This window comes from Puma concolor, chromosome D3 (assembly GCF_028749965.1).
Source record: "Puma concolor isolate L17-30 chromosome D3, mPumCon1.1.hap2, whole genome shotgun sequence".
NCBI classification, from domain to species: domain Eukaryota; kingdom Metazoa; phylum Chordata; class Mammalia; order Carnivora; family Felidae; genus Puma; species Puma concolor.
This window is the reverse complement of record NC_141678.1, coordinates 36,153,639-36,177,232: the sequence shown is the minus strand read 5'-3', so window position 1 is coordinate 36,177,232 and position 23,594 is coordinate 36,153,639. Positions and strand designations below refer to the sequence as shown.

The following is a 23,594-nucleotide window of genomic DNA, read 5'->3' as shown; positions in this document are numbered from 1 at the left end:
ACTAATGACATCTTTTAAACTTGGTTAGGCTTCTCTACCAAAAGGGAATCACTTGAACAGACAATTCAAGTAGCAAACATGATGTACGTTTGTGAAAAGTAAGTCAGCCAGATTGACAAGTAAGTGTGATCACATCTGGCTTACGTATGTACCAACGCAGCACACGGCAGTGCTTGCGAACTGTTCCCCCCACGAGTTTGGTGCAAATGTGAGTCTGTATATCGCATAGTAAGCATTAATGAGGTTATCCCTTGACACCATGGGAAGAAGATAAGCTGTACATCTACTCTGGCACATTTGGGGAACAACGCTATTGCAATTTACAATTAAGGCGAGCAAATGCTCACAAAATTTTTGTGACTTGGAGCTTGGCACCCTAAGATCCTCTGTTATCTCCACCTTTTATTCTTATGTGCTAAGGTGCCCAGCTTAACGTACAGAGTTTTAGTACGCCTTTACATCATTGTCTTGCCAAGACAAAAAGAGAGACAGAGAGAGAGTAAGGGAGAGAGAGGGAGAGAGATTGATAGGTAGCTATGTAGACAGACAGATAGATAATGATTGATAGATATAGGTCTTTCTCGGTAAATAAATGCTAATAGATACTGATATCAGGATAAGTAGATATAATAGCACTCAGAAACATAGCACTCATTTCAATTCTAGTTCTTTCAGCTGGTTTGTTGAGAATTCAAGATAATCTATTAAAGGATATAGGTAGAATTAATTCCCAGTTCTTCAGAAACCATCAGAACTGTTAGTGAGAAGCTGTGTTCCTGATTTCCTCTTAGGCAAAATTTGTAACTGAAAAACATTGTTAGTGGATAATTTTTAGGCAAACACAGGAAATCAGTGACAAATGATATATATGTTATCAGTGATCATTCTTTTTAAAAATCACTAATTAAATCGCTAATTTTAATCACGAATCACTAATTTTGGTGGAATCAAAAATTTCTAATAGGGTAGGTGACCCAGTTTCATAACACATATGGCACGAGAAACCTTCTATTCCCCCCTCGATATCTATGTACTCGATAATAGCACTCATTTCTTAGATGGCCTCGGTAGCGTTTAAATGCATAAAGATGGGTCCGCACGCTAGTTATGAGGCCGAGATCATAATGCAGCGGGGGTGGGGGCGGGGTGGTGACGAGCATAATGGTAACAGTGGTTGTCGCTCTGGGAATTAAACCTTCCAAGAATGCCTGGCCCTAGGACCAGAGTTGTGTGGGAAGTTTAGAAGGTCAGTCCACAATGGAGGCCATTTAATTATGTTCCTCCCAAAAGGTACAGAACTGAGAGGAGAGATGCACAGGGGGGAAACTAATTAATGTTCCATTTATTTTAGTATAAAGAACAGGACTTCCTGCTGGAGTGGCTAAAAGCTCCACGGGCTCAGTACTTCAGCAGGGACCCTGCACCCCCTTGATGAGCTTGGCAGTCGCCAGCAAGCAAATGTGATGTGAAAACATCCCGGCTTACTCGCGGCTGTCCTAATAAAATGGGAACATCTGAGTGGCTACATTTCAAAGCAAATCCAAATGAGAGACCAACTCATAAAATCAACTTACCACCCTTTTTTTATTTTGTCTTTGTGTCTTTAGCCACCTTGTAGTGACCCAGGTGCCATTTCAGCAACAGCAACATAACTACACTTGTGTCCCACCTTTCATACCATGCATCCCCAGGTGCTTTGCGATGCAGATAGTACTGAGGTTTGAAAACCAGGCCCAGCTAACCGAGTGTCCTTGAGCTAAATTTCCTTTGGAGCTGAATCTCTCAGTTAAAAAAAATAAAAAAGGAAAGAAAGAAAGAAAGAAAGAATACCCATGGCTGAATTCCCTATATGGACAAACAATCTGGTAATTTTTTTAAAAAATGAACATACCCGTTTTTTATGGATGTTTTAATTCTTTATACCTGAACTCAATTTTGATTTAACATTCTCGTTTTAAGTGAAGGGAGCATTGTATTTTGTGAGACACATCCTCAGTCACAAAACGGCTAAAGAGATTCAGCACTATAATGAGCTAACCTGTAGCACGTCCAACTCTTAATCTAATAGCACCTTCCTGCATAAGACGTTTTTTTTTTTTTTTTTCCAAAGCTACAATTTCTGCAGTTCATTAATCTAATTTGCTAGGAGTCTTCCGTTAAAATATAGCCTCTTTAGGCTTATTTGACCAAATTTTGACATTAGTTTTGTCGTACCATTTGGTTTGACCTGTTCGAGGAATTTAAATGAGAAAATGTGTCAAGTACAAATAAGACTTTTATCTAGTCGTTACTTAGTTCATGGGGGATAAAAAAGCGATTATGATATTATTTTAGCCTCCTTTTTGTTATTGAGTGTTTAAATAAGACACCCCCATCCTAACGTGATGGGAGACTTGAGGCTTTGACCTCTGATCACCTACGAAGAGAAAGCTTAACTATAAAAGTAAAGCACAGAATTAAAACGACCTGTAATTATTCACACAGTACTATTGCTTATGCCCTGTTTCCTTTTTCTCCTCCTCTTTTCTCCTGATATGTACCTTCTTAAAAGTGCCAATAAATGGTAAGTTCCCCCATTCGCCCACGGAAAAGGTGTGGAGGGATCGGGAGTGTGTGTCTTATCTGTAGATTCGGACAAAGCCAGCTGGTTCTGCTGCGTGCCGGCCTGCATGTTAGCTCTTGTAGAACATTCCATGTGTGATGTGCTGGTCCACAGTCTTCTGTCAAGCTTTCCGTCACTGGCGCATGCAAGGGACCCATCAGACCCAGTTCCGTTTTCAATTTCCGCTTTCCTTGGATTTCATGTGTCAAGTTCATGTTTTCATCGCTAGCTTTATAAGCCAACCCATTCTGTGCACTTTTATTTTGCTCACGGAACATTTGTACGGAGTTTGTTTACTTCATCATACAAACTGGTCAACGGATCTTTGGAAGAATAAATACAAGGCTGGCTTCGCGCCAGGCCTTGGTGAAGTTTCAGGCTGAAACTTCCATAAACCTCAGCACCCAAAGGCTGAAGGGTTCCTCCCAACTAGCTTTGTGAAAGCGATATATCGTTTGGACTGCTTTGTAAAAACGGAGATCTCTGCCTCATGCCTATCAGTATCGCCAATCCCATTCAGGTTTCTAAACATTTAACTTTCCTCTTTGGCTGGGCCACCACCGTAGGGACTGTGGTGGCCGTAGGTGGAAGGGATGGCGCCAGCATCTTCTTCACGTTCTCGGGGGCCCCGCTGGGCCTCCCTCACGCCCTTCATGGCCTTCTCTTCCCAGATGAAAGCCACACGATGGCCAGCGACACCAGCAGCCTGGTGCAGTCCCATACTTACAAGAAGCGCGAGCCGGCCGACGTGCCCTACCAGACCGGGCAGCTTCACCCCGCCATCCGCGTGGCAGACCTGCTCCAACACATCACGCAGATGAAGTGTGCCGAGGGTTACGGCTTCAAGGAGGAATACGAGGTGAGAGCCAGCTCCGCACGCGGGGCTCCTTCTTGGCCCCCCGGGCCTGCTGCCAGGCACTGTGCTCCCCACTGCTGCAGCGGGGCGACGGGACCCTGTATTTCATCCAGACACCCGTTTCGACCTGGCGAGGAGACTTACTGCTGGGAAGGTAATGTACGTAAAATGCAGAGAGGAGGGAGGATCCCTTTCCCTTATTCCCCAGAAGCGCAGCAAGAACAGAGGCCTGCCAGGGTCTCTCCCCCCATTTGTGATTATCCTTCTTGGCTTTTTGTGTGATTAAGAATGATGTGAAGTCCTAATGCTGTTTTGGTGGCTGTCCGGGAAGAAACTGCCCCCTTAACGCAATTACAGGCCAACCAGTGATGTCATGTGCTGGAGATGAGACCACAGTGAAGGGACTGGCTCGTGTCACGGCTGTGACAGCTGTTGTCCCTCCAGCCCAGAGAGCATGTGGCTGTAGCGGGATCTAGGGCAGGCAGCTTTCGGGAGCATCTCCAGGCATGGTGACGTGCTCCTACCTTACCTTACCTTAGGCAATTAACTGATCTGAAGAAATCTGTTTCAAAGAGGCGTACCATCACTGGAGTGTGTGTTGGGCAGGGCGGTGGGGGGGGGGGGGGTGGTGGCTGGTGAGGGGGAGGACTTCTCTGTGTACCTTAGTGAGTAAAATTAGTTCACACTCATTGGTGAAGAAAAAGTAGCAGCATACATACAATAAAAACAAGGTTATATATACATCGTAGCTTTTTACGTTTTAGAATGTGTTTCCGGTACTGCCTTTACCTAACCACCTCAAAGCTGCAAAACATTTTGTCTGGAATTAAGAGTATTTTAGGGGCACCTGGGTGGCTCAGTGGGTTGAGCGTCTGTCTCTTGATTTTGGCTCAGGTCGTGATCCCAGAGTCATGGGACCAAGCCCCGCGTTGGAGTTCAGCACAGAGCCTGCTTAAGATGCTTTCTTTCCCCCTCTGCCCCTCTCCCTCACTCTCGCACTCTCTCTCTCTCTAAGATAAAAATAAAAAGAGTATTTTAAAAATCACTTCCTCCCGCCTCTTACCCTTCAAGTTTCAAACTCTGCTTCTTTCTCCTCTCAGGGACCTCATGATACTTCCTTTCATGCCCCAGATGCTGCGTTGTCTTGAGTTTAGCTCCGTTTCTCAGCTGAGTTGCCAAGGATTTCATTACAGCTGCCAGAGCTGCCCCACTGCTCTGCTTCTTTAAGACTGGCTCTTTAGGCCAATGCGGACAAATGGACAGACACACACGCTCCGCTCTACTGACAAGGGCATCCTCGTGTGTTCCCAGTGACCTCGGCTCAGAAGGCTGCTGAGCCACAGAGACTAATGCAAACCAGGCCTTGAGGGCTGGATTTCAGTCCAGGCAGTAGTTTCAGATAAAGTTCTACATTTTAGCAACCCTGAAATTGTTACATCTACCTTTAACAATTTAACTTCTAACTCGGTGAAACTGACTGCCTTTGCATATTTCCTCATGCACTTTTAAAGGCTAGCTTAGGAATTAATAGGATTAAGAATAAGGCTTCCAAAAGCATTAATATCTTATGAAAGACAAAATTAGGTTAGGGAGAAAATAGAAGCCTAACAAACAGAGATAATGTCTCAGTTCTCTCCAATATTCTGAATGCATACGTTGCTCAAATGTTTATTAAAGATGTTAAAGTCAAAGAGATTAGTTATAGGCTCAAATAACAATTCATAAAATAACCTGAGTCCAGTTTCTCATGAACTGTATCAAAATACCTCGAGACTTCCTGTAACACATTGTAGATGATGCCTATTTGAAAGTGCACAAAAAAATCATTTCCCATTCATATTTCCTGAAGAAATATGATTTATAAGTGCAAACTAAAACAGCAGGTACTCATTTTAAACCTATTAAAATTGAGGATTTATTAAGGATTGCTACACTCTGAAATAAAATGTTGTATTAATTACATTTCAAAGAACTTTTTTTTTCTCTACATTCAGTGGATCAGAGAAGACTGCCGAAAAGTAACGTATATGTATACCAGATCATCCCACTGCACACCTTAAACTTACACAATGTTACATGTCAACTATATCTCAATAAACTGGGGGTAGAGATGCTTTCAAATACTTTTAAACACCCAAACCATTACCAGTTGGTTGGGTTCTTTTAAAGAAGGAAAGAAGAAAGGGAAGAAAATTTAAAAGAACCTACACTAGCAAGGGAAGCAGGAACAAACAGGAAGGTATTATGGGGAGAGTTGCAAAATGGAGAGTTCTCTTGGGGATAATCCTAGCACTCTGTAACTTTCAGGTTAAGTCTCCCCACCTCCCGCTGCCACCATGGGGCAGCGCGGGGTGGGGGTGGGGCGCTGACATAGGAGAGGGGGCCGTGGCAGGACATGCACAAGGCATGTGACACTTGTGCAGGGGTACCCATATGCGGGGTGCTGCAGGGACGAGGGTCACCCCCCGGGCGTCCCACCTGAAGTCCTGCCCTGGCCACCCTTCCTGGTGCATCGCTGAATCCCATGCCCTCATGTTTTTAGAGGCACAACTGAACAGACAGGAATCAACAGGGCAGGGCAAGGCCCCAGTTACAGTTACCTTGCTTTACTTTCTCAATCCTCAGGGGACATTTACTCTAGCGTGAACCTGGAAAACCCTTAAGCGTGTATTTTTCTGAGTTTATTTGGCTTTTAGAACTCTAATGCAACACACCTCTGTGAACCACGTGGTCAAGTATGCATTCTTTCGTTTTATCGACTCCGAAAGTCAGGAGTGCCCTGTGTGCCTGGTGTGGTGTCAACTCTCACAGATCGAGTCCTGAGAGGCTATGGTTTGGGACACAGGCTCTGGTGCCGGACTGCCTGTATTCCAGCCCAGCTCTGCTTCTTTTTGGCTGTGTGACCTCGGGCAAGCTACGTAACCTCTCTGGGGCTTTAGTTTCCTCATCCATAAAATGGAATAACTATAGTGTCAACCCCATAAGCTTGTTGTGGGGATTAACTCATTTAGCATCCTAAGTACTAGAATTGAATCCGGCACTTAGTTGAAGGTTTAACTAGTAAAAGAGAAACATACTAACTTATAGTAAGATCCAAGAGAAGACTTCACACAATGGGCTTTACAGGGAGACTGTGTCATTTTTGTGGCTTCGGTCCATCTCTGTCATTTCTTGTGGTCAGCACTCTGAGGATAGAATGAGCCAATCACTTTGTGGCACAGTACATTTTTGCTTCATCTATAGCACTAGGTGGATTCCTTATCATGTTTGAGGTATCATCAAAAGTTCCCATTAAATGGGGGCACTTGGATGGCTCAGTCAGTTAAGTGTCCGACTCCTGGTTTCGGCTCAGATCATGATCTCACGGTTTCTTGAGTTCAATCCCCACAATGGGCTCTGTGCTGACAGCGCAGAGCCTGCTTGGGATTCTCTCTTTCCCTCTCTCTCTGCCCCTTCCCTGCTCACACTGTCTCTGCCTCTCTCAAATAAATAAACTTTACACTTGATCTTAGCCCAAAGGCCGAGAAGCGATCAAATAAATAAACTTTAAAAAAAGTTCCTATTAAAAAGTAACTTAAGGAAGTAGGTAGGTTTGATTCTATGGACAAAGACTTGGAGAAAATAAGTATTTCAAAATATATGCTGTCACCTTTTGTTGCTTAAAGAGTATTTTCATATCAAAATTAGGAAAGTCCTAGGGAATGGTGTGACTACAGACCACAAAATGCTCTTTATTTTTAAAAAAAGTTTCTGGTGGTGTCTTTGGCAGCCAAAGATGGAGGAGGGGTGGTTAATTCAACAAGTTGCTGCACTCATTAATTCACCAGCGTGTACTAAGCCAGTGCTGTGAATCTGCTGCTGCTGGGTGCTGGGGATGTGGAAAACTTTCTGCCCTGCCAATGGGAAGCTCACTGCGCTGGAGGAAGCAGCCATGCAGGGACCGTGGCACGGCCATCAGGTTAAATCCCACAAAATAGATTTGCAACAGTTCTTTCATTGACACTGGGGGCACGCTGCTGAGCCTAGGGGTACCAGGCTGGGCTAGAATGACTCTTTCTTCAAAAAGTGAGTGGGAGTTCAATGTTTATAGCAGCACTCTCAACAATAGCAAAATTATGGAAAGAGCCCAAATGTCCATCAACTGATGAATGGATAAAGAAGATGTGTATGTACATACACAATGGAATACTACTTGGTGATGAAAAACCATGAAATCTTACCATCTGCAACAACATGGGTGGAACTGGAGAGTATTATGCTAAGTAAAATAAGTCAGAGAAAGACAGATATCATGATTTCATTCATATGTGGAATTTGAGAAACTTAATAGAAGACCATAGGGGAAGGGAAGGAAAAATAAGATACAAACAGAGATGGAGGCAAACCATAAGGGAATCTTAAATACAGAGAACACACTGAGGGTTGATGGAGGAGAGGGGTGGGGGAGAGGGAGAAATGGGTGATGGGTACTGAGGAGGGCATTTGTTGGGATGAACATTGGGTGTTGTATATAAGTGATAAATCACAGGAATCTACCCCTGAAGTCAAGGTTACACTGTGTGTGAGCTAACTTGACAGTAAATAAATTTAAAAGGAAGGGAGGGAGGGAGGGAGGGAGGGAGGAAGGAAGGAAGGAAGGAAGGAAGGAAGGAAGGGAGGAAGGAAGGGAGAGTTAACTAAGAAAAAGTGGAAGAGGGAGACTCCAGATGGACACAAAAGCAAGACAAAGTGGCATACTCAGAAATGGCAATTAGTGCCGTGAACCCGAATCCCAGGAAGGGCTAGGGGTCTGATCACAAAGCGTCCCACCAAGAAGCTTGATTGAACGTCGCTCTGAAAGCCGTGAGAAGCGAAGAAACACTCGGGTAACATGAGTCTCTCCGGTGTTTGGATGGAGACTCGTTTCTGCACTATTTAGCACAACCTAGTTTGTTAACCTTATTTGTACGAGGCACACAGGAATTGCTTGAAAGATAATAATCAGAAAAGTAAAGGAGAGAGGGAAACTATTTACAGAAAATGTAACGTGAACTACAACGCCCCGTTCCCATTCAAAAAGATGCTATGGAATGCTTGGCTTCAGGACTCACTGAAGCAATGAATGACGATACCTCTCTGGGGATAAAACGTCAAGAAAGTGTTCAGTTGCGGCTTTGACTCAACAAAATGAATCCGTTTGTCTTTCTGGTTTTCTTCAACCCACGTATATTGGGGAAGACCAGCGATGTACGTTGTAAAATAGTTTTGAAATAGTGACCTGCTCTCTGTTGACACTGTTTCAACCAATTCGCCTTTATCTTTTCCAAGACAGCAATGTCTGAAAATCGTCCTAAACATGAGGAGGATTCATTACTGTTCAAGTAGCTGACAGAAGTGTGTCCAAACAACAGGGAAAACATGTGGTGGGGGATGAGACCGAGCAGCACTGAGCGCAAATTTTATATTTGATTTTGTTCTAACAAGATCGTCATATGGTGTATCTCACCAGGGAAATGCAGTAATTTGATTCAAAAGAAACTCAGACATGAATCCCAATAAAAAAGTAAACATGCTGAATTGGACAGAAAATGGCAGGTTGTCATCACAGAGCGGATCAGGGATCTCGGGAGAAAGACCGAGCAGAAAGGGCAAGTTTGTTTACATTGCTGCCGAAGAGGAACTGTTCTTTTTCCCAGCAAGCAAAGAGCCGTCTGCACTCACCCCTCGGGGGAAAATCTGTGGGTTTTCTGTGCCAAAAATAGGAGAAAGGAGATAGCTGTGCACAAGGATCACGAGGTAGGACTGAGCCATCCTGCCCCTGCAGACGTGGGGCTTTAGCAGCTGGAGTCAAGGTGACTCTGCTGTTCCTCCCTGAACCTACAGGCCCCATCCTAGACATGGCTTTCCTGGGCCCTGTCACTTACTGAGCTAGCAGCATGCTCCTTACTGCCACAGAGAGCCTCCCTGGGGACCCTGTGGGGTTGGAGAGCGAATTTCTATCCCTTTGGGGATCCAAGCAGGAAGGACATTAACCTTATGGAGGACCACAGTCATTTAATTCTGAAAGAGCACATTTTGCTATCATTATAAAATTAAGATAAAGGAAGGACAGCAATTTAAAACTACTCCCAGATAGGGCGTCCTGAAAAACACAGATGGTACTGTTTCGTTAGCTAATAATCAATATTGCTCTGGGGCACCAAAATTTATTTTCCAATTACTGGAGCTGAAACTTATAAACCTAAGTAACTCTTTGCAGCCTGCTCTGGAAATGAAAATCAGTGTGTACATATATATCTAAATCTGTTTAGGAAACTATTATTCTCACCCCCACCTACCTCTCTCCTATATATTTCTCAAGTGTACGAGCACTGGTTTTTAATTTTATAATTGAACATGGAAAATGTTTTTCAGCTCAGTTGAAACTGGGAAATTGAAGATGTTAGGCTAAAATCTACAGGCTGAAGTACAGCCTATGCATTTATCTCCTTATAACGCTTAAAAACGAAATGTATGGATTGGATATTTTCCCCTCTCATCCTTCCCCCACCCCCTTTTTTCTAACTAAAATAGCTGATTTTGTTATGTGGAAGCACAACGTTAACATTTGATGCTTTTGTTCCAAGTTGTGGCCAAGTTCAGAAGGAAGTCTCATTAAACATCTCAGTTGCGGGGCGCCTGGGTGGCGCAGTCGGTTAAGCGTCCGACTTCAGCCAGGTCACGATCTCGCGGTCCGTGAGTTCGAGCCCCGCGTCGGGCTCTGGGCTGATGGCTCAGAGCCTGGAGCCTGTTTCCGATTCTGTGTCTCCCTCTCTCTCTGCCCCTCGCCCGTTCATGCTCTGTCTCTCTCTGTCCCAAAAATGAATAAACGTTGAAAAAAAAAATTTAAAAAAAAAAAAAATCTCAGTTGCCCTTCAAAGTCCGTTTTTTGCTAACTTGCCTCCCACCTCAGGGAAGCCAAAGAAACCTAAAAGAAAACCACCCCGTGAAAACCACCCACAGCCTGTGGACATTGCGGTTATAATTCCTTGATCAGGTTTAGATGTCCCTTAGATTGGAGGCGCCCTTGGCTGGGAAGACAGATGTGGATCCTTTGAGGGGACAACCAAAGAGTGGGGGAGAACAGCCCTCCCTGGTGGTGCCTGTCTCTCCCCTGCTGGAGGTTGGTTGGCATAGGGAGAATTGTACACACTTCTAGAAAAGTTTTAAGACCAGTGCGCATCAGCGTCTTTGTTGGGTTTTGAAAACAGAGGCAGGGGCAGGTGGAATAAAAGCTACTGTGTGTTACTTAGCTGATAGAACCATTGCCTGGCACGGCTGGTCCGTGCGTCTGTGCACAGTCCGGGGTGGAGGCACCCCCTCCCCGCTCACCTCCAGCCCACGCACTTTTCAGATGTGCTTTTCAGTTCCCATTTCATATTCGGAGGCACCAGCTGAGTCAATCAATTGCCACAATCAGTGCAGGTTATTTTCTGTTCCACAGGATACAAAACAAACAAAGCAAAACCATTGAAAGCTTAAGGATGGGGAGTCGGGGGAAGCATTGGCAAGCACTGTAAATGCATTAAGAATCACAACAGCTGTGCCTCCGATGGCTGTAGCAGCCAAGTGAGCTTTGACATGTTTTTTGCTTTAATTATTACGGTGATGCTCAGCCGGTCCACAAGAAAATGATAAAAAACTTCTATCTGAAATTCTGAAGCTGCTTCAAGCTATTTGGGACAAGAGGACTGCATGTGTTTATAGATCCTGTCTTAATAGATAAAAGTTTCTGCGTACTTTTAAATAATGCAATAGGGAGGGTTGATTTTACTGGGAGTACTTGGTTTATTTTCTTCTAAACCGTGACTCGAAAAGGGTCTGTTCCATTTGTCGCATGCTTCATGTTGCCACACTTGCTTTCAGGACCTCGTATGTGTAAGCTGGTTTCTTTAATTCAGTTGCCTTTTTCCCGTACCCCTGATAATATCATGTACAAGCTCAAACTTCAGAAAATTTGACTAAAAATTGTTATTTCCTGTGATTCTGCCTCACCGCTCCCCCATGAACGTTGATGGTGGTAGACATTTGCCAGTTTTGTTAGAAGCGCCTCTGGTCAACTGTCTGGTTTCCCATTTGGAAGCTCGTTGTTAGAATTTTCTTTTCTACCCTGGGAGAAGTTGAGTACTTTTCCCACTTGTTAACATGCTTTTAGTGTCAGATGCCATTAGGTACAGGACCCGTCCCAGAAGGGGCTGTAAATGTGCATGTGTCCTAGCTCTCGCTGACCTCATGGGTGTCAGAATCAGTTGGATGGAGTCACCACCCACTAACTCGGTCTAGCTCGGTCGTCATTGCCCACTCCCTCACCCTCACGTCCACATCAGCAGGTTACAAGTCCTGAATGCTTACCCTCCCCACCATTCCGACATCCAGCCCTTCTTCTCCAACCCCACTGCCTGGTCCTCATGTCTTGTGTGAGCCATCACAAGAGTCCCCTAACTTGTCTCTCTTCTTCTTTCCTCTGCGGTCAATATTCTTTGTAAAACACACGTGTTATCACATTTGATGCTCAAAACTGTGCTGTGGGTTCCCTCCATAAATTAGAAACTCCTCAGCGTACTAGTAGGACCTCCACGACATGACGTCAGCCTGCATTTCAGGCTTTAATTTTACCTGCAGGCACTTTCCACCATGTGCCTTACGATCATTTCTCACACTCCCAAGTACTTTCATGTCTCTGGGTGGTGCTTCACCTTGTGGCCCCTGCTTAGAGTGACTTCCAGCTCCTTCATGTACCTGATGCCCTCAGACCCAATTGAGATTACCTCCTCCTGGCACTTTCCTGGATCTCCCAATCAGAAACAACCAGACCCTCCATAGTCTCCTATCTCTGAGCTCAAGTAACATAGTAGGTAACATACTAATTGATAATACAGTGGGCAATATATTAACTGATAATGTGGCAGGCTGTATATTAATTGACTTATTCAATGGATAGTTGACAAATACTGCTAAATGGAAGTTACATTATATTTGCTAAATTGATTTCTGTGTGTTTAAACACATACACCCTTAGAAGGGAAGATTAAATTAAGGGTGGATAAAATTATGACAAAATAGGGGCATCTGGGTGTCTCAGTCGGTTAAGCATCCGACTCAGGTCATGATCTCATGGTTTGTGAGTTCAAGCCCCATGTCGGACTCTGTGCTGACAGTATGGAGCCTGATTGGGATTCTCTCTCTCTCTCCCTGCCCCTCTCCCACTCATGCTCTCTCTCTCTTCCTCCCTCTTCTCTCTCTCCAAATAAACAAACTCAAAAAAAAAAAAAAAAAAAGAATGGTGACAACATACATGCTCACAATGATTTAAATCATCATATAAGGATTGAGCGAATTAGCAACAGCCAACCAGAAAAAAATTGTGCTGACCAAGTAGAACTGTACCAGTAACCAATTATTTAAAACTAGTACCAATGGACATGGTTCCAGCTGTTGATTTCACTCACTGAATGTCAACCATGTGTTTAAAAATTTTAGAATGAATATTTGTGACCCTTGTTTGCTTTAAATTTCTTATGTAATTTAAATAGAAATAATGTTGGGGTGCCTGGGTGGCTCAGTCGGTTAAGCGTCCGACTTCAGCTCAAGTCATGATCTCACAGTTCGCAGGTTCGAGCCCCGCGTCAGGCTCTGTGCTGACAGCTCAGAACCTGGAGCCGGCTTCAGATTCTGTGTCTCCCTCTCTCTGTTCCTTCTCCGCTCGCACTCTGTCTCTCTCTCTCTCAAAAATAAATAAAGATTAAAAAATAATTAAAAATAAATAAATAGAAACAATGTAGGAATATTTAGGTGAGACTTTAACATTATTATTCCAAGAGAGATACTGTATATCATCATACAAAGTTTCAGAGCTCATAAAAGCAATTTGTGTTTCCATGGACATATTTCATCTGGGAGCAAGGTTTTGAGGGGTAGACTTTTCATAAAGTCTTACTTGCTCTTAGCGTTTTGATGATAATGTTGATGGTACCTCCCTCTAATACCTAATGTGTTCAGTACCATACAGAGATTCACGTGCACACACACATACACGCGCGCGTGCGCGTGCACAGGGATATTTCTAACCACAAAGCTATTACATTATTATACCCATTGTACAGATGAGGAAATGATGTCAAAAGGCCATGCTGCTATTGAATGGTAGAATTTATCCCATGTCTGTTGACTTTAAAGCCTGTGTTCTTTCCATTGTGCCAATCCCTTCCTCCTGCAACACCACAGAGCTACAAACCTATGGAAATTAACCTTGTGTTTTATTGCTATGACTTGTGATTTCATGGCAGGAGTGTTATTTTTCCTCTCTGTGGTTTTGTTTGCTTTGAAGTGTTCTGTCCTTTGGCAGAGGACCCATCCAGCCCTGGGGTCCCTTTGTCAGTGCCAACGCTGATACGTTTCAGCATTTCGGCAGCAGCAGATGCTACCCATTAATCTCGCTCAGTGCCCAGATCTGAGAGTGAGGTCACTCCAACATTGCCCTTCTCCTGCTCTAGTTTTTTGTTGTCAGGAAAATACAGGAGACTCATCCTGTAGATACCAGCCAGCCTGGCTCATTGGAAATTCACCAGGACCAGTTATAAGCTAAAATCAAGCTAAAGCCTTGGAGAGCATGGATTCTATATGCTGCTTCCCTCGATTATTACTGCCAACCAACCCAGTGGAGAGAAGAAGGGAGGGAGAAAATGAATGTGTGAACTTGAGCTGTGTGTGAAAGCCCAAGGTCTTCTAAAAGATCCCTTCTGAAAGGTGTTAAATTTCTTTTCAATGAGATGATACAACACAAGGATGACAGTGTTGTTAACTGGATTTCTGACCTTCAGGCGGAACCAACACCTTTAAGCTTTGACTGAATGATACAAAAAATAACTAGCTGGAAAATCAATCATTTTTTCCAAACAGTACTGCTGTGTAGTAGAAAGGACAATAGATTGGCAAGCAGAAGACTTGGGTCCCCAGTCTTCAACCTGTCATGTCGCTGAAGAGTCTACTGAGACAGACCCTAATGCTGGACCCTTGAGCAAATCACTCAACTTCCCTGAAGCAGCCCAGTCAGTTGTGAACACCAAGTGCTCACTAATGTGATATTAGTGATCCCCTCAGGGATGCCAGACTTCCCGCTTGGTTGACATGTTTCCACGGATGGGATTTTTTCCAGCGGGCACACTGAGAGCCACAGCCTGGCGGTCACTGCTGTGTAGAGTGCCAGCACTCAGGATCCACAGGTCGTTCTCTGGCTCTCCCTTGCCAACGGTGAATTTATTCACTTTTCCGAATGGGGTGGTTTCCTTCCCGATACGAACTTTCTATCTTTTCCTCCCCTCCATTCCTCTAACTCAACCCCTTCCCAGTCTCACTTCTAAACCCCATCCCATCTCCAAAACACTAAGAACTCTGGCATGAGAGGGTACGCTAATACTATCAGTACACTATTTTTGTATGAAGCCGTCACAATGTCTGAAATGTGTTTACAATCGTAATTCCAATCTATCTTTAATCCCCACTGTCCCAGTGTTTGGGGATCATGAATAATAAGGAAATCCACAGAGTAAATGTTTTGAATTACTTAATTTATTCCACATTTCATGTGGTATAAACTCACATTATTGTTACATGTATTATTCAGACCAAAATATAATATTGAATGAGAGCCCATAATCTTTTTGACCTGCCGTATCACTAAAAAGAAAGTAAAAGTGCTAACTTCTCTGGTTTCTTCTTTTGAATCTTTTGAAATAAAAGAAGTTCTACATCCATATTGAAATTCACCCATATTACTCAGTATCTTATGCATTTAAAAAACTTCTCACTCCTTTTATCCTTTATTGTTTCCCTTTAGGGATACATGGAAAATCTTTTATCTGTTTACTTTTGGGAAATTATACAAGAGATACTGAACAATTATACTGTAGTCAGCGTTAATTATAAATATGCAGTATGTGTTTTTATATGTATTGTATTTATGTGCTTTGGGTAATGATGTGTTTTCCAGTTCTAAGGCCAAAGTATTTCACTTGGCTGATCACTACATGTATTTTAAGCTTACTTCTTGAAACATGAAGAGAATAGACTATAAATCCAATTAACATAATTTATCTGCCTAAAGAGTACACTTTTATTTTTTTCTCCATTTTAATGATGAAAAACATTTGGAGGGGACACACGAACAAAATATGCTTTTAAAGGTTTCCAGGTCCCGATTTTATTGTTATTGTTGGTTTCCTTTAAAAGCAACACATAATTTTTGAAAGAAATTTGGAAATGTAAAAAAAAAATAATAAAAATCACCCATAAACCCACTATTAATTTTCAGTACATTTTCATCCAATATTTTAATGCATTAAAATCATTATGTAGTTTCATACCATGTTTTCCCACTTAATATTGTATTACAAATGTTTCCTATGTCTTTGTCTTGAATACTGCTCTGAGTTATTCTATGCATTTACTGCCATTGTTTTCTATAGATGGATTCCCATAAATGGAATTACTGGTTCAAAGTGTATAAGGTGCCGGGCACCTAGGTGGCTCCCTTGGTTAAGCATCTGAATCTTGATTTTTGGCTCAGGTCATGATCTCCACAGTTTATGAGATCAAGCTCTGCACCAGGCTCCTTGCTGGGTACGAAAGAGCCTACTCGGGATTCTCTTTCTCTTTCTCTCTCTGCCCCTCCCCCAAGTGCGCGCGCATTCTCTCTCTGTCTCTCTGTCTCTCACTCTGTCTCTGTCTCTGTCTCTCTCTCAAAATAAACTTAAAAAAAAGTGTATAAGGTGTGGGGCACCTGGGTGGCTCACTTGGTTGAGTTTCTGACTTTAGCTTAGGTCATGATCTCACGGTTTGTTAGTTCGAGCCCTGCGTCGATCTGTGTGCTGACAGCTCAGAACCTGGAGGCTGCTTTACTTTCTGTGTGTGTGTGTCTGTCTCTCTGTCCCTCCCCCACTCACACTCTGTCTCTCTCTCAAAAATAAATAAACATTAAATTTTTTTTAAACGTGTATAAGGTGCTTACGGTTCTTAATACGTATTGACAACTTGCTTTCCAGAAAGGTTTGTACCAAATCACATTAATCATCAATAGTCTCCTTCAAGAATGCTTGAAGAATGCTTACTTCAACCCACCTGCATTACAGTGAGCAATAGTCAGTTTCATTTTATTTTATTTTTATTTTCTCGAGCCTGACGTGGGGGGCTCAAACTCACAAACCATGAGATCATGACCTGAGCTGAAATCAAGAGTCAGACACTTAACCGACTAAGCCACCCAGGCATCCCAATCAGTTTTTATTTAAAACAAATTTTTTTTAATATTTATTCATTATTGAGAGACAGAGCATGAGCAGGGGAGGGGCAGAGAGAGAGAGAGACAGACAGACAGACAGAATCTGAAGCAGTCTCCAGGCTCTGAGCTGTCAGGGAGGCTTGACGCAGGGCTCGAACCCATGAACCACGAGATCATGACCAGAGCCGAAGGCAGACACCTAACTGACTGAGCCACCCAGGCACCCCAGTCAGTTTTTATTTTTAATCCTTGCCAGTTTGACAAGTGAAAAAAGAGTATCTCATTATTGTTCCAATTGAAACTAAATGTGTCTTCATATGTTTACTGGCCATTTGAGAATTTTCTTTTGTGAATTGTTCATATCCTTTTGCCTCTTTTTTTCACCACCGTGTTCAAGTCTTAGTTACTGACTTGTAGGAGCTCTACTATGGCCTACCTTGTTCTTCTTTACAAATGTGTTGGCAATCCTTAGGCTTTGTGCTTCCATAATCTGCAAATCACCTTGTCCATGAAAAATGTGGACGTTTATACAGTTGGCTTCATGAAGAACTCTGTGTAATTTTGTTTGGAATTTCATGGGATCTATTTGTCGATCTTGGGAGAATTGAACTCTTGGCAATACTAGATTTTCCTATTTATTAATATGGTTTGTATCTCTGTTTATTTGGGTCTTTTATATTTTTTAGTAAAGTTTCAAGAAGTTCTCCATAAAATCTTTTACATCTATTAGTTGTCTGTACTTTTTTGTTATGGCAGTAGTATAGTATCTTTTAAAGTTACATTTTCTTTTAATTGCAAGTATATAGAGTATATGCATAAATATATAGAGGTGTATGTGGGTGTGTATATATGTTTATGTATACAAACACACACCCAAACACACACACACACACACACACACACACACACACACACACACACACACACGCTATTGCCTTTTGTATATTGCTTCTGTGATTTTTCAACTATCTTTATTTCAATCATTTGTCTGTAGATTATTCCAGAATTTTCTGTGCGGAAATCATGCCAACTCTCATTAATAACCATGTTTCTTTTTAGTCCTTATACATCTTATCTATTTTTTTTTCTTGTTTATAAAGCTGACTAGCATATTCAGTACAACATTGAATAAAGCTTAGGTTGGTAAGCATCATTGTCTCGGTCCTGATTTTAAGAGGAAATTCTTGTGATGATTAATAATTAGTTGTGATTAGGTTAAGGATATTGCCTTCCATCCCTGATTCGTTATTATTTACCATAGATAAATATTGAATTTGATAGAATGTCTTTCAGCATTTATTGAGATCTAAAATAATTACTTGATTTCTTTAATATGTTAGTGTGATGAGTTCGTTAATATAATTAATATCCTGATATTGAACCAACTCTTCATTCATGGAATAAATCTAACTTGGCCATGATCCGTATGAAACATTGCTAAACACTGTTCGCTAGGGATTTTTGCGTCTGTGTTCACAAATAAGACTAACCCCTTATTTATCCTTCTTCAATTTCCGTTTTTACATTTTAGAATGAAAGTATAGCTACTTTTTTAAATGAATGGGCTAGCACTCCGTATTTTTTTTGAAAGATTCAAATTATCTTTAAAATATTTTTTTAAGTTTATTTATTTATTTTGAGAGAGAATGTGAACAGGGGAGGGGCAGAGAGACAGGGGGAGAGAGAATCCCAAGCATGCTCTACACTGTCCGTGCAGAGCCCAACATAGGGCTCAAACTCCTACACCGTGAGATCGTGACCTGAGCCAAAATCATGAGTTGGATGCTTAATCGACTGAGCCACCTAGGCGTCCGCAAATTATCTTTAGAAGTAGCCTGTAGTAGTGACTAGATTCGGCATTTTCCTCTTGGTAAAATTTTAATTAATTTTTCAATAGTTATAGTTAATACATTCATAGGAATTTGTGCATTTTGTCTAACTTTGTTATGTAGAGGCATGTATCTGTTAATATTTTATGATCTTTTTAATGTGTACTCTTGTTCCTTTTTTTCTTTTTTCATTATTAATGTTTATTTGCACCTTCTGTTTTTCTTGTTTCTTGAATATTCTTGCCAGAGATTTGTTAGTTTTATTATTAGCCTTTTCAAAGAACTAACTTTTGGCTTTGTTGATTTTGGATATTGCATTTTTAAGGATTTCCTCTGTTCCTGCTCTTTATTAATTTCCTTCTACTTTCTTTGAGTTTATTTTGCTTTTATTCTTAAACAGTGTGAAACACATAAGTTTTCTATCTTTTTTCTAATGTAAGCATTTATTTAAGGCTATCATTTTTTCCTGAAGAGTTGAGTACTGTGATCATCGAGTATTATCCCTTTAATTTTTTTAAATTTTCATTACCATTTCTTCTTTGACTCATAAGTTATTTAGAGCATGTGGGTGCATGAGTATGTGTTTTATTTATCAGTGCACAGGAAATCTTTTTTGTTGTCTTTTTATTAATGATTCATAACTTAATTGCGCTATGGTCGGAGGAAATTCATCGAAATTTGTGGACACTATTTAGAACGTTACACGTGGTTGATTTTCTTAACTATTTTATGTATTTTAACAACAGCATTGAGTGCAGTGCTCCATACAGTCTTCAGGTCAAACCTTTTGGAAATTTTGTTCACATTTTCTGTACACTTACTAGCTTTTCGCCTGTGCAATCTATTAGCTACTGAAAGAGGCATGGTAAAAGAAGGCATGTATTTTGCAGCTAAGCTCTCTCATAAATACAAGTTTAGAACTGTAGTCTCTTCCAAGTGAATTGAACATTTCATCATTAGTCTGTGATGTTACTGTCTTTCATAATACATTTGTCCTTACAGTTTATTTTGTCTGATTTCAATAGAAGTATGCCAGCTTCCTTTTAATTAGCATTTTCCTGTATATATCTTGAACCTTTCTATTTAAATAGCATAGAGCTGTATTTTATTATGTCAACCCAGCCTTACGCTTTTACCTTTACACTCAATCAGTTTACCACTTAGTACAGCTTTAATTTGTTGTGCACCCTGATCTATATGCGAATTCCTTTCCATCACCTTGTTTTGTGAGTTACGTTTGTTGTACTTCGTCTTACACATCTTCCCCCCCATCAGCTTTCTTTGCCTAGCTTTAATTCACTGCAATTTTATTTGTCTCATTCTATTTTTACTCTACTAGTTTGAAAATTACATACTGTCTTCTCGTTTTATTAGTCACTATAGAAATTTGAGCATGCATATTTAAGTTTCAAAATCTAGGTTGCATGTAATCGTTTAACCTTATCCTCATCGATCTCTTTCTTCTCCTCTAAATATCTCATGGTAAGGACATTCCTGACAACCAAGATTACCTGGGATTTGGAGCATCTCCAGGTAGTATTTCTTTAATTTGTGCATTCATGCCCCAGCAGGTGTTTACTAAGGACCCTCAAAGCTAGCCCCGAGGGTGAAAGAGATGAATAGATCTGGGTTTCTGTACTTAAGACAGTTCCTTTTTGTTTTTCCCTCTAGGAGTACCCAGGCACCTACCCTGGACTGCATATCTTCCTTATATCCTACAACCATGTTTTCAGCCTGGTTGTCACATAGTTCCAATGGCTGCAGGTTGCAAGGTGGCACGAGACAATTGCACATAGCAATATTGGCCGTGCCTCCCTTACGTCCTAGGCCTCTGCTAGCCTTTGCTGTTAGGTACTGATGACAACTGTCACACTTGGCCGCCATCATATATTTTTTTCCATTATCAGAGGTGCTTTCTGCAGGAGCCTCATACGGCATTTCTCTCATCCGAGAGCAGACTCCTGACCTCTGTGCCCGCTGGTTTTGTTCCTCGCCTTTCCACGTAGGACATGCGTGTGAAACGAAGTGAACGGTCCCCATTTTCCTTTATCGCATGGATCGCTCCTGTCTTGATCATTTGTGTGAGCACCTTGCCAGCACAGTTTCCCTCTGTGGTTGCAAGGGTTTTGAAAAAAGGGATTATATGTTCACCCCATGTGCTCAGTTACCCTTTCCCTTATGCCTCCCTGGGGCGCACCATTCATCTTCCTCTCTCTCGTCACTGCCCCCAGCCAGGACCGCAGCCTGGGCCACAGTCCCCCACTGCAACTGCCATCCCTCCACCTCTTCCATCCACTGCTCAGATCCTTGTCTACAAGCTCTCATTTTCTAACAAAATCGTCCTAGTGGGAACATCTTTATGGTCAGAGGCTGGAGGGAATCAGCAGCTGCAATAGTAATAGCAGGTGTATGTGGGTCTGTCACTCTTCGTGTTTGCGACTCGTGACTGCCTGTGTTTAAACAAAGCTGCACTCATGGTTCTTTCTTTTTTTTTTTTTATTTCTTTTTTTTCTTTTTGAGAGAGAGAGAGAAATAGAGCATGAGTGGGGGACGGCCAGAGAGAGAGGTAGACACAGAATCTGAAGCAAGCTCCAGGCTCTGAGCTGGACGCGGGACTCGAACTCACAAACCATGAGATCATGACCCAAGCCGAAGTCGGCACTTAACCGACTGAGCCCCCCAGGCGCCCCATGGCTGCCTGTATTTAAACGGAATGCAGCTTGCACCCTAAGTCTGATGAGCAGCTAGGAGGAAAAAATGGAGCTGGATAAACTATTTAAACTGAATGGAAAAGTACTTTGCTGAAGAGCCCCATACAGTTTGCCCTTTTCCTTCGCCCTTCGGAAATTCCTCCGGACGTTAGTTTTGACTGCTGGCATTAGGTCCGGTAATGTTTCATTTCATCACCCAGCACTTGCACGGCACGGCGACTGACCCACTCCCAGTGTGCCTGTAACCAATGTCACTGTGCTCGGAACACCAGTGTCACTGGCAGGTGGATCTGGCTGCCATTGCTCACTGTCAGGCAGCTCCGTGCTTCGTTGGGGAGTAAATCTTTCGTGGAGCCTTCCGTGGTTTATGCTTTGTTCAGCGTCTCGATGTCCGATTGCTTGTCCAAATTTTTGTTTATAGCTTGGCACAGATCTTATTAATATTATTGACCTCTTCAACATTTTACAGAGCATAGGGTGGGTTGGAGAACATGGAATTTGATCTATTTTGCACTAAATAAAAAGTTTAAATTTATGTATTTGAGTTCAGCCATGATGACTGCATTGGTCAGATAATTTTAATGCTTTTTTTTTAAATGCCAATATTTGACATCAGTCTTCCCATAAAATAAACAAGTGATTCTCTATAATTGCTTTTCCAGTGCTTTCCCCATTTGATTCTTTCCAATAGGTTTCCCTCCAAAATTGTTTGAGTAGTGGCTGTCATGATTCTTGTGAACTGGCAATTATGTCAAAACAATCTAATCAGTGCTTGAGCTGTGCTGGCATTGCTCTCGGAAGGCCATTTTTCACTGTGACATTCCTCTATGCATTTGGTAAATAATTAGACCTATAAACACTTTTCCCACAAGGACCCTCACAAATACCATTAGACATTCAGAACCTTGGGGACAGAACTTATGCACCATTATAAGTGCCAGCACACCCTGTTAAGCAAAGTTAGAAAACTTAAGGCAAGGGTAAATAATGGTCTAGAAGTTCTCTGTCCTCAGGAAATACTCTTGCAAGAGCTTGCATACATTATTAATCAAGGAAGAATTCGTTGGGATTTTGATTGACATCAGATGCCATTCCAGCATCACGTGTTGAAGGCTCACTTGCAGGGTCTCCCCTTAATTTATGGGACATACGTGATCATCCTTCAGCCCACAGTCATTGTGGAAAGCATGTTTCTTCTCCATCTGCAACCAGTAGACGCTGGAAGAAAGTGACTGCTTAAAAAATTAGTAGTAGATTTTAAAACTGTGGTTAAGTGGCTAATAAAAATCAAAGCATCCTCTTTCAGATACGTCCGCTTGATTTATGAGGAGGTTAATAATAAGACTCTAATGGTTCCAAGAGGTTCTCATGTGTTCAGACCTTTGCAGGAAAGCAAATATGAAAGCAGGTAAGTAGAGAAATGGTTCTGATGTTTAGGTGAGGCTTGAATGAGGGCAGAATGTCTTAAGACCTCTCATCTCCCGGCATCCTCTGGTGCTGCCTTTTGCATGAGGGCGCTGCGATGTTTGTCCTTCTGGCACACCCCTCAAACCCTCCAACTCCTCATTTACAGAGGGAATTGATGTCTCCATCATAGAGCTGTCATGAGAATGGTGCTTGGTATACACATTTCTGTGAAAGCACAAATAGATTTTTTTTTTTTTTACTGTGTTCCAAAACTGGGTCCCTCCATTCTTGGGTCATCGCCAGAACCGCCTGGTCACCATCCCTAATTGAGTTAGTTGACAAGTCTTCGCTGTCTTGAATAATATGTCACCCGCTGAGATATTATTCACTCCCTCATGCTTAGCAACCTCCAGTGTCTGAGGCGCTAGGTGGTTCCGACCCCCCATCCGTGAGCTTTGCCCCACCTCTCCTAGTAGCCTTTGTTCTGTAGTAAAAATCGTCCACTCAGGTCAGATCACCTCCTCCCTTTCCCACATTGCCACAGCTCTGTCTTCGTAGCTGGCATCACTTGCTTCTGCTCAAAGCCCACTTCTGTCTCCCTTCTCCCTTCCCAGATTCTTCTGGTTGGTTCTCTGAGGACCAGCTGGAGTCCCATCTCTGTGACGCCTTCCCCCACCCACCCATCAAGACCTCACAGATCTCTCCTTTCTCCAAACCTTTACCACAAGTGAGAGTCTGGGCCCTGTAATTTAGCCTCTGTTTTCTGCTCTGCCCTGTTTGTTCTGTTTCATGAGTGTTAACACCTGAGCTGTATCTTCCCCAAGGATGAGGCCTTCTCCTTTTTGGTGTGTGTCTGCAGTGTCCAGCACTCTGCATAGCACGTGGTAGCCACAGT

At 42.3% G+C, this 23,594-nt stretch overlaps 1 protein-coding gene across 6 annotated transcripts in view; it reads left to right on the top strand.

Moving 5' to 3' along the window:
* PTPRM (protein tyrosine phosphatase receptor type M) overlaps window positions 1-23,594 on the top strand; it is an 801,865-nt gene that overhangs the window by 658,902 nt on the left and 119,369 nt on the right. For 5 of the 6 annotated variants that reach the window (XM_086682486.1, XM_086682490.1, XM_086682489.1 and 2 more), the window contains one exon: window positions 3,274-3,461. In XM_086682486.1, coding sequence (XP_086538612.1) covers window positions 3,274-3,461 — 188 coding nt within the window. Of the gene's footprint in view, window positions 1-2,551; window positions 2,564-3,273; window positions 3,462-23,594 lie in introns of all 6 variants that reach the window. The other variant, XM_086682492.1, reaches the window with a different exon arrangement.